Source organism: Eublepharis macularius, chromosome 4 (genome assembly GCF_028583425.1).
Source record: "Eublepharis macularius isolate TG4126 chromosome 4, MPM_Emac_v1.0, whole genome shotgun sequence".
Classification (NCBI taxonomy): Eukaryota; Metazoa; Chordata; class Lepidosauria; order Squamata; family Eublepharidae; genus Eublepharis; species Eublepharis macularius.
Genome location: NC_072793.1, coordinates 48,765,885 through 48,781,558, shown reverse-complemented (window position 1 = coordinate 48,781,558; position 15,674 = coordinate 48,765,885). Strand labels below are relative to the sequence as shown.

The following is a 15,674-nucleotide window of genomic DNA, read 5'->3' as shown; positions in this document are numbered from 1 at the left end:
CCCTGTAGAAAATGGCTGCTTTGAAGGATGGACTCTGTGGCATTATATTTCAGAGATCCTTCCACTCCCCAAACCTCATCATCTACCCCCAAATCTCCAGGGATTTTCAAACCTGAAATTGGCAACCATACAGCGGCTTATGGGTAGACTACGAGGGCTATCATATATCACTGAGTCAGAGTAATGGAATCACTTAGATTTCTATCACCAGATAGTTTCAGGTGGGCAGCTGTGTTGGTTATGCTTACTTGGGAGTAAGATCTACTGAGTATAGTGGGGCTTACCTCTGAGCAGACATGCACAGGCTCAAGTTGTAAAGGTTCAGACACCCTCCTTTACATTTGGATCCTGTAGATAATAGTGTTTTTTGCTTAAAATATACCTTACGAATTACAGAATATTTTCTTTGAATTTAAGATTTAAGATCTTACCAGATTATGGTGGCATGCAACCAAAAGCTGCCCCACTTTACTTATTGTTTTACTGTGAAGCACTTGTTTTCAGTGTTTTAGTATGAGTCGAAATTGGATACTTGGCTGAAGCATGGAGGTGGGGAGAAAGAAAGGAGTTCATTGTGTCTGCAAGTATATTGCCATGATATATTTATGTCATTTCAGAAAGACAATAAAAACTGACTCATGAGATTGAATGCTTGGAGTGAGAGCCCAGAGAAATCATACTTAGGCACTGTGTACACTGTTATGAAATTACTATGAATGGAACTAAAAAAGATTCCAAAATGTTCAAAATTTCTATAGGCAACCCTAATAATTCCCTTCTTTGCAAACCTCTTTAGGTGCACTAATAGGTAAGCTTTGGACTTACTCTGAACACACGCAGCTTGGTTCCATTTTTTCAGGTGTATGTCTGCCTGAATTCAAAGGAGTTTTCTTCCAAGTAATTACATAGGATTGCAGATTTGATTGACCAATTTTATTCTCCCCAGTGATGAATTGGTGCAATACTCACCAGTACAGGCTATTCTCAAAGAGAAATGGGCACTGGTATTTAATAACAATAGCAATAATAATTAATAAAAATGTAGAAGAGCAAATAATAAATGCAGAAGTTAGAACGCAATACTCCGGATATTTCTGTGGTTGAAAGTAAGAAAGTCAAACCGATCCATGTGGCAATCCCAGGTGACAGTCGAACTGCTCAAAAAGAGATTGAAAAGATAACAAAATGCCAAGATCTAAGATTTGAAGTTCAGTGTCTCTGGGAGAAACAGTTATTCCAGCAGTGACAGGAGCACTAGGTACAATTCCAAAAAAAATGACTGACCAACCATCTAGCCGATGTCGGCATAATCAGATAACAACTGGAGAGCTGCAAACAGCCGCACGATTTGGAACATGCCGCATATTAAGGCGATACTTCACTGCCTCCTAGATGCTTGGACAAAATCAAGTCGGTGAAGGAGCAAAAAATTCCAACTAAAATATCTAGCAGATTGTAATATCATAATAATGATGATAATAGTGCTCATCCCCATTAACTGTAGCCGTTTCGTGGGATGAAAGATATTTGCAGCATAGTCAACATAGTTATCCGCATTCCGGAGACTCGTTGAAATGGACGACAAGGGCTCCTTAGTAGGTAAGTTCAAAGAAGCCCCGATTTTTCACTTGCGTCCGGGAGTTCTTTTTTTAACTCTATAGGCGTCACATCTTTTGCTGATCCTATTGGCTGCAAAGGAGTCACCTGATTATTCCCAAGCCACTTTCAATATGGCGCTGTCGATATAAGGTGTCCTGAGAAGTGTGGCAGTCCGCGCTGTCATTTGCGCCACTTCTGGGTAGGAAATCTTTGGGAACAGAACACTGGGATTAAGCGGGTGAGTTATAGCTAGCCTGGAGGATTTAAGCTGTATGTTTTTTCGCGTAGCTCCTGTGGAGTGGTGCTTCAAAATTCAGTTCCCGAGTTCTCTGCTGGTGGTATGTGAATAAAAGATATCGTTATAACCATACAATTGCCACTACGCTATTTCTGTAAGATTCGGGTCTAGTAGCACCTTAAAGATCAACTAGATTTCCTGGAAATCTTGCTCTTCTACTGCAGATCAGCACGACTACCCACCTGAAACTGTGGTATCTCTGTGTCTCTATACATGTGACCCCCCCCTCACCCCCAGTTCTTTCGCACTTTTCATCAGGCATGCAATCCCATAGCCAGGATTACTCAGCACAATAGAAGTTACCTCCAGGTTAATTGTCTCCAATTTACAAACTTCTTCTTGCTCCTAGGTAAGTCCACTTGCTTGTCTCTTTAAGATGGCCCTTTGCTGGACAAACCACACCAGAGAGATAGGAAGCTGTCTTTTACTATGTTCTGGTAGCATAGTGGTCAAGTGGTTGGCCTTTAAATCAGCACTCTGCTGGTTTGAATCCCACTACTGTCATGAGCTCAGTAGGTGGCCTTTGAGTAAGCCACTCCTTTCAGCCCAAGCTGTACTGGGAGGATAATGATAACCACTGACCTTGTTCCACTGCTCTGAGTGGGGCACTAATTTGTCTAGAAGTGTGGTACAAAAGTGCAGTAGTAGTAGTTATTATTAAATGTGAATCCATTAGTAAGTACTACAGTAGTAATTATTTCCTTACCACCTAGAAAATAATTTGTAGGAAATAGTGAAGTCATCAACAAAAGTGCAACTGAATATATGACTGTTGGACTGTTTTATAAAAATAAAGGACCACTTGTTATTTGCAGATAAAATTAAAGAATTTTGCTATAGTTTTAAGAATGTTTTCCATGGTTTTCTGTACATCTTCATAAGTTGTTAACTGTCAATAAGCTAGTGTATGATGTCCTGTCCTTTACTTGTACACAGAAATGAAGTGTTGACAAAGAAGTGCCTGGAAATGCAAAATGCACACAATAGAAATAGCTTTTCTTATATTTTCAGAAAATGGTTCCATGAGAAATGTTCTCTGATGACAGGCAAATCTCTCTTATGGCTTTGGTTTGTGAGAAGCACCTCATTGCCACATAGAAGTGCAACAGCTTGTCTGCTTCGGAAAACCTGGAGCTTCCTGCCTTTTGCTGATCTCCAGGTCAGAACTCTTTCTTTTACTAAAGACATGGATGGTGACCGGGCACAAGACATGGAAACAGACAGTACTGAACTGGAGCAAAATATTCCTCAGCCACCTGCAGTGGACTCTAGCAGTGGTGGTGAGCCTGTAAAAAATGGTGAGACTCTAATCACAGAAGGAAAGGCAAAAATAATTTTTCCAAATGCCAATGAAGTTTTCTACAACCCTGTCCAGGAGTTTAACAGAGACCTGACGTAAGTCGGAATGGGGTGGGGGTGGAGGGAGACTGCAAAGATAGTTTTCTATAAAACTTTGCAGAAGATAACTGTTGGAATCTACCTATGTGTCAAGGAACAGATTGCCCCTCTGATAAAGAACATGAGGAATTGGGCTTGTGACTTGGAGTTGCTGAATTACAATTTAGCCTTGGATTAGCTTTGTAAGTGGTATATGTGAACCTTTCATGCATGGTAAGTCCCTGCTGCTAGTTGGGGTGGGGTGTTTAATTCCCTCTTCCAGTATTGAAAGTGGGATGAACCTGCCTTCATCACTGAAAAGGTCACAGGTGAAAGGGAAAGAATTTGCGGTCTGCCAGTGTATGCTGAAAGGCACTTATTTCCCCCTCCACTTGAGATCTTTTGAGCATCTCACATTTGCTAATGAAAGGAATCCTGTCCCTTGGTAGCTCCAGGTGTATCTGGATGTGAGAGGCCCCTAAAAAGGCCTGTGCTTTGTCCTTGAACCCTTCATGGCTGGTCAAAAGAATTGTGCAGGGAGTGGGAGAATGGTCCAAGGACACATGTCAGAGTATGTGCATTCTTAAGGCCCAGTTTCCTTTTGGCTGTGGAGGTTGGCAGAGTGTTCCCCATTACCAAAAAAAGGACGGGGGGGGGGCAGGAATAGGGCAGATGCTACATATCCTTGGTGCTCAATTCCCCCTCTCCCTGGGTACTTTTGATAGTGAGACAGCAGCCCATGTCTGCTGCCCAAAAGAGTACTAGAGAGCAAGAGCTTTGGGGACCTGGTGAGCAAGAGGTCCTAAGGAGGCTTGTATCATATCCCAGTAACTTTCAGGGTGTGGAAATATCTTCCCATCCCAAAGCTTCTCCTGTTCGCTGAAAGAAAATGGGCTGTGTTTGCTTCCCTTTGACTAATACAATTTACCCACCTGTTTGTTGAATCTAGGGAAAATATGTGGAGGTTATTTCCCCACTAGTATGAGGAAAGCTGTGTCCTCCAGTTTGTAAGATCTGAGCAAGGCTGTTAATGATAAGACAGTTTGAAGGTCTTTCACCAATAGGGTCACCATAAGTCGGAAGCGACTTGGCACATAACACACACACATATGGGAAGTGCACATACAAGTCTTGGGGGAAGGTGGGGTGTGTGTGTCATTCTGACTCCACTATTTTTTCTGCAAGGGTAGGGAACCTCTGGTATGAGTAGAAGCCTTCAGCAACCCTGCTGAGCCCCTTACTTTCCTGTACATGGACACTGATATTTACTAATACTAATATTTACAAATAAAGATGCTTCAGTGAGCCCTGAAAGCTGAAGTACATGAAATATTTTCCTTGTGTTTGTTAGCCCTGACATTCTGCAGATTGGTAGTATAAGCCTGAACAATCCAGAAGTATGTAGGAAGAGAAGTAGATGCTCATTTGCTATTTAGGTTTCTATGTGAATAGCTTGTTGCATGTGTCCAGTGTAGGTAACCTATAAAAGCCTTGAAAACAACAATTCACTGGGGAGGTATGAAAGTGGATGTAGGGCAGCTTTCCTGAAGTTAGGCAGTGAGTCTCCTGAACAAACAGTGGCATAAACAAACTGTTACCCAAAATCAGTAATAATATTGCTTGTTTGATAACTGTTAGGTACTACTCCCCTACTTCTAGGAGCTGTTCCTAAGAGAAAGGTTTATGTTGGGAGTTGATTTGATCCTTTTCTAAATGGGCAGCTGTGGTGCTCAGTTCTAATGCAGAAATAGGCATGAGAGAATAATGGAGAATAAAGCAACTAATCTGGATTTCTTGATTTTCTTTTAACAGATTATAAAGTGTTTTGGTTTTCTGGAGAAGGAGATTCTTTGGAGAAACAAATCACCTGGGTAGTCAGCTTTTGAGTACCTGATAGATTGAGTTTCATGCTGTGTGCCCCAGAAAAAGTCACTGACCCACTACTTAAGCAGTAATAGGTAAACTGTAGTCTACTAGCAGACCTATAGCCAATTTCTGGTTGACCACATAGTGCCTGATAGTTGCTAGGATTGTTGCAAAGAGCGCTGGAGTAGGTGGACCTTGAAATGGACTGAGCCTGGAGTAACACCGCTTAGAATTGCACTGTTTATATATGAACTGGTAATTCTACAGTTTATTTCCGTACTATTTGTTCATTTTGGATACACGTCTAGAGAGCCTTTACAGAGGCCAGAAATGCATACGGTATTTTTTAATTAATTTATTTCATTTATAATCTTCCTTTCTTGCTGAGACTCAGCAAGAAATTTAGCAATGTAATAGGATCAGTATAAGACATAATTAACTAGGTAATAAATGGAAATACAAATTTAGAAACCAACGCAATAAAACAGTGTATGTAATACATGGGGAAATTGGATTACAGCAATCAGAAAACAATGCAGTAAAACAAGAAATTCATATAACAATAATAAACTATAATTCTCTTTCCTTTAAAAATGCCCTCCTAAACGTTTCCGTTTCCAATATTGTACAGAATGATAGAAATGTGGGAGCCTTCCTGGCCTCTTCAGACAGACTATTCCATAAAGCGGGAGCCACTTAACATGGCATAAAGTACTCACACAAAGTACTGGATGTTTCATTCTGGAGACTAGCCCTCTTGGAAGGCATCCAGTGTGTTTAGTGATTTTGTCTATTCCCACTGCAAGGTAACAAAATTGCACTCATGGAGTATTATAATGCAGAGAACTCTCTTCTTTTCCCTCTACTGGCAGGTGCGCAGTCATTACAGAATTTGCTCGTCTGCAGCTTTCAGCCAAAGGGATTCAGAGTAAGTGGTGCTGTTTTCCTCATTATTCCCTGGAAAGGAAAGCCAGTGATTGCTAAGAGGTGCAATGACTGCTGCTGCTCACCAAGAGGGGCTGCTGGCTCCTTTCTCCCCTGCTCTTGTGTTACATGATCTGTTGCATTTGGGCTGAGAATGTTGCATTTGCTAGGAGCAGCTCTGTGCTGTGCACCTGTTCTGGCAGGCATGTGCCATATTAATGGCTGTTTGACATGAACCAGCCCAGATCCAGAGACCTTGTTGAATACTTGAGCTGCCTCAAGATCCATACTTGTAAGTGTGAGTGGGGGCAGGGGGAATTGCAGTAGGGAATGTCTGCTGGTTCTTGTATGTAGTGCTAGTCAGGATCCTTCTTTGTACTATAAAGTACAATGAGTAAATGCAACCCGCTTTTGCAGCCGATGCTGAAAGATCAGATGCAAGCCTAATAGACATCAGGTGGAGCTGTTGCAATACACTTGCTAACACTGTTGGGAAGTGACTGCACCAGCAGCTGAATTAAAGTATGGAGGTAGAAGGGGCCATTATCTCTACAAGGAAAGCAGATAGGCCGGCTTTTTAAAGTAGTCTTTGTCAGCATGAGGTTGAATAACGTAGCATATTATATTTGCAAAAATAATTTATGAATTGGGTATTGAAGTTATATATAGTTCAAGCAAGATCCCAGGCCACAGCGCCATTTCAATCTTCATTGTTGCTCTTTCTTTTCCAGTTGCAGTTCCTGGGGAGGAGAATGTGTCTAAAGTGGTTGTGGATCTTTCAAAGGGGGAAAAAGAGGATGAGTTGGAACTGCTGCCTACTGGGGATAAGGAGCAGCCCAAAGTTGTCACAGTTGGAGAAGTGTGCCAGGTGCTGGTGGTTTCTCTGTATCGTGTTTGATGGTGCTCTGTATGGCTCCATAGGGTGACAGATGATCTTGTCATTTTGCTGATTTTATTATTTTAAATGTATTCTCTTGCTAACCAAGCCCTCCCATCTTTTTTCCTGTTTTTGTTGTGCCCCCTTTGAAGAAGTGACCTGTCTTCTTTTGCTCAAATGCCATGAAGGATGATAACATATTACAAATAATAACATTCTTCGATGTATTGTCGAAGGCTTTCACGGCCGGAGAACGATGGTTGTTGTGGGTTTTCCGGGCTGTATTGCCGTGGTCTTGGCATTGTAGTTCCTGACGTTTCGCCAGCAGCTGTGGCTGGCATCTTCAGAGGTGTAGCACCAAAAGACAGAGATCTCTCAGTGTCACAGTCACTGAGAGATCTCTGTGACTGTGTCACAGAGTCACTGTGACACTGAGAGATCTCTGTCTTTTGGTGCTACACCTCTGAAGATGCCAGCCACAGCTGCTGGCGAAACGTCAGGAACTACAATGCCAAGACCACGGCAATACAGCCCGGAAAACCCACAACAACCATCAATAACATTCTTCGTTATGTGCTGCAGGTTTGGAATTCTTGCAATATTTGAAACAGAGAAGCAGGTGAAATATCCCACTGCCTAAACTTGTTCTTACTTATAACGTCTGCTTTACTTCAAAACGCTTGAGCCTAAGCTTTAGGCCACGTTTTCAAGAAAAGATTCTGAGCGCTGAAGAACAGCTGCTGCTGAGCTGGATGCGTGCGGAAGCATTTGTGAGACCCAGGCAACCTGGGAAGCTATTTGGCAGAAATCATCCAGCAATGACTTCAACATGTGAACTGGTCTTGAGCCTGCAATGATTGCTTCGTCATGCTGGAGCATCCTGGGGGATGCCTTAATGTTGAGTCTTAGCCTTATGAGGGCTGGGCAAGGGCCCACTTCACGGACCGTTCCAGCTCTACCATTGTGTTATTTTAGCAGAATATCCACAGAGCTCACCTGCTCAAGGGTTTCCTCCATTTCCTCTGCCCCTTTGTAGGATGGACTCCGAGTTCTGGAGGCCTTGGCTGCATCGGGACTACGTTCCATCCGGTTTGCCAAGGAGGTGCCAGGCCTTCGCAGTGTGGTGGCAAATGACTTCTCTTCAAAGGCTGTTGAACTCATAACCCAGAACATTCAGCTGAATGACATGGGGCACCTGGTGACTGCCAGCCTGTCAGATGCCCGGTAAATAGAAGTCTTCTTTTGAGGGCTTTAGGGATTTCCCAGGACAAGAGTGCCAATTCACTTCTATGTTCAGGTGTATCTGTTTTCCCAGTTTGAGGACAGTGCAGTATCGATGGACTAATTGAACAGAAGAGGCCTGCCTTCTGTCCCGGTTCTTCAATTTTTTGTAGCCAGCTTGAGCTTTATGCTGCTAAGAAATAAAAGCAAGGAGCTAGAGAAATTGGGCCCAACTGATGCCTCTGATTCTTCTCCTTCTGTTCCTATGCAGTTGGCTCTGTGACACCATGCTATCTCCCCAAATTAGGAAAACTTCCCCCTCTTCCTGCCCTCAAATGGCGTTTCAGTAGGGGAAAAGTCTTTGTGCCTGAGATGCTAGCAGAGAAAAGATCTTTGTGTTTCACTCTCCCAGTTCTTACTGAGGTGGTGCATCTGTGTCTGAGCTGTACCGTTTAGGAGTGCAAGTTGGAGCTGACATAAGTGAATGCTCATCTGTGCAAAGCAATCCCTTTGCGTAAGAACGAATAAATAAATATACATGTCAGCGAGAAGACTAAGGCCCTCACCAAAGTTTTAAATGCTACAGCCCAGATATAGGTTTGCCATCAGTGAGTACTAGGCTACTGTTGGTCCCCCTCTCCCTCCTCACAAAGCATGATGCTTCTAGCCTGCCTCTCTCCTTCACGCAGGATGCTGATGCACCAGCACAAGGCAGCCAAAGACCTCTTTGATGTCATTGATCTGGATCCATATGGAAGCCCTTCTATGTTTCTCGATGCTGCAGTGCAGGCTGTGAGTGAAGGAGGTGAGGAAGAAGCTCTGTGCTGCTCTAAGCTTTGCTAAAGAGTGCTGTGATAACTGAGGCTCTACAGGGATTGTGGATCTGGGGTTTCCAACTTCGATTTGGGCTGCTGCGGTTTTCCTTTCTAGTCTCCCTTTCTCACTGGAACCCAAGGGGAAGATTGCAAGTATGATTTTAAAAATCCTTTTTAGTCAATCAGTAAGCAGATTACATGATAACATATAAATCTAACAGCAAAGATTCCTAGTAAGGCAAAAAATGACGCTGGGCTGGAATTGTAGGGGGCAGAAACAATACATGGCAACCTCTGTGTTTAAGACAATAAGACCACCAGTGTAGGAAAGGCCTTTTCCACAACCAGGCATCTCCTGAGCTAAACCATTGCCGTGCAGTTTTGCTTCCTCTACAAGAATGCTTAAGTGACACATACTTGTGTGCTTTTTTGGCCGGACAGAAGAAGCAGATTTCTGTGGTTGTTAAAGCAAAATCTGGAAGTGAAAAAAATCATACAAAATGGAGACTCTAGTCTTGCCTTAATGCTTAAAGGAAGGGAGCACTGTTATGCCTTCTCAGTGTTCCGGCACTATCAGGACCTCAGACAGGGATTGGGGAAAGAGGGCACAGGAAGGCCAAACTACTGGGAGTCTGTCTTTTAGCTTTGCCACAGACTTGCTTTGGTGAATGATATGGTTCTTATTCCCAAAGCTCTCCGAGGATGGGTAGGCTCTTGGGAGGTGGTTGTCAAATCTATGTATGCTCCTCATTGTCCTTCAACTTTAGCATATTTCTTCTTTGATAGGACAGAGGGGAATTCTCTTTCCCTTTACACTTATGGGAGCTGAAGCCAGCCATTGCATGGATGTGGTCCTCTATGGCAAAGCAGGCATCCCCGGCCCTTAGCACTGTGTTCCTTGGCTCCATAACCCTGTGGCGTTGCTTGATGTCTCTCTAGGCACAAGTGGTGTGGCAGCAGTGGCGGAGGAGAGAAAGCTGGCTTGTGTCTTCTGTGACTAACTTCTGCATTGGGGATTCTGTTGCAGGCCTGCTGTGTGTCACATGTACCGACATGGCTGTCATGGCTGGGAACTCTGGGGAGACTTGCTATAGCAAATACGGGGCCATGTCTCTCAAGGCCAAGTTCTGCCATGAGATGGTGAGTGGAGTGCGGTGCTGTGCAAGGCCACTATCTCTCCCTGTCCCTGAAGAGGCAACAAATACTAAACTGACTGTTCTGTAGATGCTAATAACCAGCAGCTCCTTGCCCTGTCCCCATCATAACTTAGGCTGTGGCTCCAATCTCTTCCTTTCTCCCTGCATGGCTCTGCCCTGCTATATTAAGGCAAGAATGGACCTCTACAAGCCTGTGGTCCATCTTTTGAATGAAACTACACACTACATGAACAACATACATAATGTTACTGCCCAAAGCAAAAAAAAAAATGGCTCTCATTGCAGATTCTTTCCTCCTTCAGGCTCTGCGGATTATCCTGCACAGTCTTGATCTGCGTGCCAACTGCTACCAGCGCTACATTGTCCCGCTCTTGTCCGTCAGTGTTGATTTCTACATCCGTGTCTTTGTCAGGGTTTTTTCTGGGCAGGCCAAGGTCAAAGCTAGTGCCAGGTGAGGTTGTCCAGACTATGCATTGGTGCTCTGTTATGGTTCCTGCTGGGCTTTCACGATGGGAAATCCCTGGATCGCTGATGTCTCTCTCCAGAAGTGCTCCCAGTGGGTTGGGATAACAAGGAGCTCATCCTCTACAACCAGCACATCTCAAGGCTGACTTCTGGGTCTTCCCTCCCTTTTTTTGTATCCAAAGTTGCTGTATGGTGGTAACCCTCTCTCTCTCTTTTTCTTTCGGCAGCAAACAGGCCTTTGTTTATAATTGTGTGGGCTGTGGCTCATTTCATGTTCAAAGACTTGGCAAAGTGGCTAACAATGGAAACAAGTAAGAAAGCTGGGGACTTCAGTGAAACATTGTAGCAGCAATTCCCTCCTTCCTGCTTTTTAACCAGTTGGATGGAGAGGTTCTAGGTACAACTGTATTACCAGATGTTGTTGCGTTGACCGGAGACAGGAAATTTATTTCCTGGTTGGGCCTTTGATTGAAGCATTCTGAATGGAAAGCGAGTCAAAGCTACCTCCCCTCATGGCCAACGTTGTGTTGTTTTTTTTGCCCTTTAAAGGTTTTCTTTAACCTTTATTTTTTGAAACAACCTGCTACTACTTCTGCCCATGATTTTGACCCTTTTGGCTGAAAATGGCTTTGGTGCAGTCATGTGTCTGAGGTTCCCAAGATCCAGAAAGTGAAGGGGAGGGAGTGTTATTTCTGCCAGGAAAGAAGGGGTGTGTGTCCCTTAAGCTGGAAACTCAACTGAAGGCTCCGTGCATTGGCTTCTGCAACTGCTCTCCACCTGTCATTATGGCTTCATGGGCCACCAGCATAATGAAATGCTGGCTGTTCTCCTTAGTGCAAACATCACCCAGTTCTCTGCCACATCAGTTGAGGATTTAGGCCACAGAATGATGGCTTTCATCCAAGGGATTGTAAACTGAGGATATATGTAACCAAACCAGAAGCGGATCTCAGAGCAGCAAAAGTTAGCCACTGTATCTCAAGAAGGTGCTGTATTTCATCCTCTAGTCCAGCCTGCTTCTACTCTAAATGCTGCTTTTGTCGTATTCAACCCAACAGTATCAACTACAAGCCTGCCTCCGGCCCCCCTGTGGGACCATCCTGTGAACACTGCCACCAGCGTCACCAGGTGAGGCAGCTCTGTTTCGGGACCTCGTATCATTCTCCTAGCTAGCAGATGCCAGACTGCCTCTTGAATCTCTCTTCCCTTCTACAGCTAGGTGGCCCCATGTGGGCAGAGCCGCTCCATGATGCAGAGTTTGTCCAGCAAGTCTTGTCAGCAGTTGGGAGCAATCCGAGGCGCTTCCAAACTAGCCAGCGGATTCAGGGCATCCTGAGCATGGCGACGGAGGTGAGAGGGACTGTGACTATGCAGAAGACAAATGGCTCTTGCCAAGCAGGATCAGTCGCCGGCCCAATAGAAGCAACTTCTTGCCAAGAGGGGGAAAGTAGCAAACTCTGCCAACCCTAAGAAACTGATTACAAAAATGGCCTTTTCTCATTTGTGTTGTCTGGGTCAAGGCCTTTCTCTCTACTTGTTCAGAATCCACTCACTCTGATGTATTCTGTTTAGATGTAATACCATAGGCCGTTGAACAGCACAAACGACATAGCTGCTGTCACATCGTGAGTGGCAGAACTGATGAGCAGGTGTGCTTCTGTGTGGCTCTTTATTCAGTGTACAAATGCTTACATGGTGTGTGTGTGTTTGTACTAAGCTCCAGCTAATATCTTCTATAGCAATGATTTTCAAACTGGGTTCTGGGGAACCCTCAGATTCCTCAGCAATGTTTCAGGCGATGCAATGAAAAGATCAGTAACACTGGACAAGCTTCACTAAAAATATTTGCTTGCCCACCATTACTAATCTTTAATGCGATGCACAGCAACAGAACAACGTTGGTTGTGCCCAAGGCGTTCCCACAAAAGCATGAGCCAACAGATGTGGCCCGTGACCTAGGTTGAGTGCCCACCATAAAGCGTGCCCCTGCCTCTTCTGCATCATGGCAAACATGCTGATGCGGAAAGGACTCCATCAAGAAAGAACATTTCAAAACTATTGTTTAATTGGATCTTGACCGATATCTCTTTCAGAACTTCTCTAACCAAACTCATCAATTCTACTTATAGCCCCCACTGCACCACCCTTGTTACCCATTAACTAGAATCTGTTTCTTCTGTGTGATAGGAACTCAGTGACGTCCCTCTTTATTACACCCTTGATAATCTCAGCAAAATCATCCACTGCAACAGCCCTTCCTTGCTGCAGTTCAGGTAAATAAGGCCTGCCCGGCTCCTCTGTTAAGTGAAATCTAGCACTGATTCAACCCTTTTGCTATGGCATGTACCAGGTGGAGCAAATCCTCTCTGGATTTCCATTCCAGGTCAGCTCTCCTCCATGCTGGTTACCGGGTGTCTCTCTCCCATGCCTGCAAAAATGCCATCAAGACAGACGCACCATCATCTGTGCTTTGGGACATCATGCGCTGTTGGGTGAGCAAAGTTTTTCCTCAGCATTATTTATTGTTCCTTAATACATACATGTCCAGAACAATTGTGGAGGTGGTGCAGTTTTCAAACTACTTGCTCACGGCAACGTGTGGCACAAGTACAACTATCTTTAAAAAAAAACTTGTTCTGTAACAAGTGTTTTTGACTGTGAAGACTGAAAGTACAGTTTGAGACATGCAAGCCTACATCATGGCTCTTATTTGATTGCATTGATGCTGGTTCTAGTTTTTTGACAGGTGCTGCCTACATGAGATTGCATTCTCTGCATACACATCTTACTCTTTGGGTCTGATCCTAGAGGGCCTATTCCCAGCCACTCTTGGTTGATGCTCATTAATGGTCCTACCCATATTTTGGTTAAGAAGTTCAGATTTATTCCTACTTCTGCTCCCTAAACTATAGGAAAAACTCAACCCTGTGAAGAGAGAGCGCCTTTCAGAGAGGTGTCCAGCTGCCTGCATCCTCTCTGTGGAACCCAAGTAGGTACTGGGGCTGGCAGAGGGCTGGGCAGATGGTAGTCTCAAGCCAAGGGAAAGGGCTGAAGGACAGGAAACAAGTTCAGAAGAGCACAAATCTTTTGGGGAGGTTCTTGATGAAAAGCAGAGCTGGAATGTCAAGATATCAAAACTGGTTGTGGGATGTGGGTGTACTCAACTCACATAGAATCTGCTCCATTTTCACTAAGAAGCTATCCCTCTTGCTAAAAAGTAGGACCCACTAATTGAGCCCTTTGGAGTTTGGATTCCTTGGAGAATTTTTGACTTGTCCATCTAGGCTGACTCTCTCTCTCTCAACTCCACAGGCTGCAGGCATCCTTCACGGTCCGGGCAGATGCTAATCCCAGCTCAAGAAAGCAAGGCCTCAGACGATTCCAGCTGAATCCAGAGCCCCACTGGGGGCCAAAAGCAAGAGCCAAAGCTGGGTAAGCATGACAGGGAATAAGACAATGCTAGGAACAAGAATCCCTGGCATCTTTTCACTACTCCAGAATGAGAAATGAAAGTCCAGGAGGTTAGAAGGAAGTCAGGACTCCATTTCTTTCCTATGGATCATCTACTTTGGGAAGTCTCCCACTACTTGCTCTGGTTTTGGGCCCAGTTTGCTGTCTGCTGTGTGTCTCAGGTAGTTGTGATTTGGGGGAAGGGGAGGAAAACTGGCCTTTCCTTCCTCCTTTGAACGCTGATAGGCATTGTTCACATCTGTGCCTGTGGTTTGTGTCCTTGCTGGAATGTGGGCGCTGTGATTTTGTATGGTGACCACTTTTGACAAGGGCCACCAGGACCGAGCAGCAGATTTCCTGGCTCTGGCCTGACAGGTCTGCTGGGCAGGGGTGGGATCTTTTCCTCCTTGCAGGAAAAGAGGAGGATGCACCAGAACAAGAGGAAGGGCTGTGCAGAAGAGAGTGACAGGAGCTACCTGAAGAACTTTCCCTGCAAAAGGTTCCGGGAGGTGAGTAGCCAAAGCTGCTGTGCTCTGGTCTGAGGAGATGGATAGGTGGAAATGGGAAAAATCGCAGGCAGGCCTGGAAAGAAAGCAGGCAGCCTACTTTACCAATGAGTATGCATGTGTAGAGTTGACAGAGAGAGGTCCCATGGCATTTGTCAGAACTGGGCCTTGTCCTCATGTGATTATGTCTAAGCATATGAAATACGCAGATCTTCAATTTGTGCTGCTAAACCCACGAAGTTTTAATTTTCAAATGTTTCCTTTGTTGTTATAAACTTGTAATGGACTACAAGTGGGATGTGACTAGTCCCTTGCTGACTTCTGATGTTTCTATTAAGTCTAGTAATAGGGTGCTATATTTGGTATTCAAATCAACCACAGACTGCTCAGGTCAATTTGCTTTCTGTCCTGGAGCCAAGAGTTTGTGTTGTTTGAATGCAAGGACTTCAACATATTGGTTGTTATGATGTGACAATGGATGCCATTTCTCTCCCAGGGCAACTGTTCACTAGGGGACGACTGCTGTTACTCCCATGAGACAGAAAAAGAGAGTGAACAAAGCTCCCCAACAGCACTGTGATGAAACAGCTCTGAACTGCCTCTGGTCTTTTTTTTAAAAAAACATTTTTTATTTTAAAAATGCCTGCCATTAAATGAATGGTGACATTTCTCTCTGATGCTTGGTTATTCATTATCCAAAACCTCACACGTACAAGTTGCATGCTGTTGGATTTAACCATCCAGCGTTGGTGCCTGATTGACAGCCATGTTTTTTCAAATGCTGCAGGGGAAAGAGAGCCCCGCCCCCAACCCAGCAACTCTCAGCTTTCCTGTAGTAGGTATTTTAAGGTCCTCCTAATGTATCACTTCACCAGGAAACTGTTGGCCTTGTCTTTGTCTACAAACTAACGTTTGGTAATTTAGTAGATTATTAAAGGCCATTATTACCATGAGATCTTATTTAGTTCCATGGGATTCCTGAAAATGATCCCAATATTCTCTCCTTTGCCCCTCATTGTCTCTTCCGAGAATATAAGCTCCAGATGGATGCTGGTTAATGTGTCACTTTCCAAACTGAATGCTGCTTGGCTTAGGGCTTCTTTGGTTCCCCCTTCCTTG

General features: G+C 44.3%; 1 protein-coding gene across 3 annotated transcripts; it reads left to right on the top strand.

The window, feature by feature from the left end:
- Positions 1-1,727: 1,727 nt before the first annotated feature.
- TRMT1 (tRNA methyltransferase 1) lies at positions 1,728-15,232 on the top strand. Of its 3 annotated transcripts, none has more exons than XM_054978467.1 (17): positions 1,728-1,798; positions 2,909-3,292; positions 6,013-6,068; positions 6,796-6,932; positions 7,978-8,165; positions 8,852-8,967; positions 10,005-10,117; positions 10,437-10,585; positions 10,827-10,910; positions 11,658-11,727; positions 11,815-11,949; positions 12,787-12,872; positions 12,983-13,091; positions 13,512-13,588; positions 13,912-14,031; positions 14,438-14,558; positions 15,052-15,232. In XM_054978467.1, the coding sequence occupies exons 2-17, from the start codon at positions 2,937-2,939 to the stop codon at positions 15,133-15,135; spliced, it is 2,001 nt and encodes a 666-aa protein (XP_054834442.1). In that variant the 5' UTR covers positions 1,728-1,798; positions 2,909-2,936; the 3' UTR covers positions 15,136-15,232. The 3 variants fall into 3 exon arrangements, with proteins under 3 accessions (XP_054834442.1, XP_054834440.1, XP_054834441.1); XM_054978465.1 differs by having other exon boundaries at positions 1,728-1,837; XM_054978466.1 differs by lacking the exon at positions 1,728-1,798 and adding an exon at positions 2,161-2,246.
- Positions 15,233-15,674: the final 442 nt, after the last annotated feature.

Excerpts from the sequence above, each read along its gene's own strand:
- TRMT1 (XM_054978467.1), top strand. The coding sequence starts at position 2,937 with ATGACAGGCAAATCTCTCTTATGGCTTTGGTTTGTGAGAAGCACCTCA. Across the intron at positions 8,166-8,851 it reads GCCAGCCTGTCAGATGCCCG|GATGCTGATGCACCAGCACA; the intron begins GTAAATAGAAGT and ends TCCTTCACGCAG. Across the intron at positions 14,032-14,437 it reads AAAGCAAGAGCCAAAGCTGG|GGGTGGGATCTTTTCCTCCT; the intron begins GTAAGCATGACA and ends TCTGCTGGGCAG.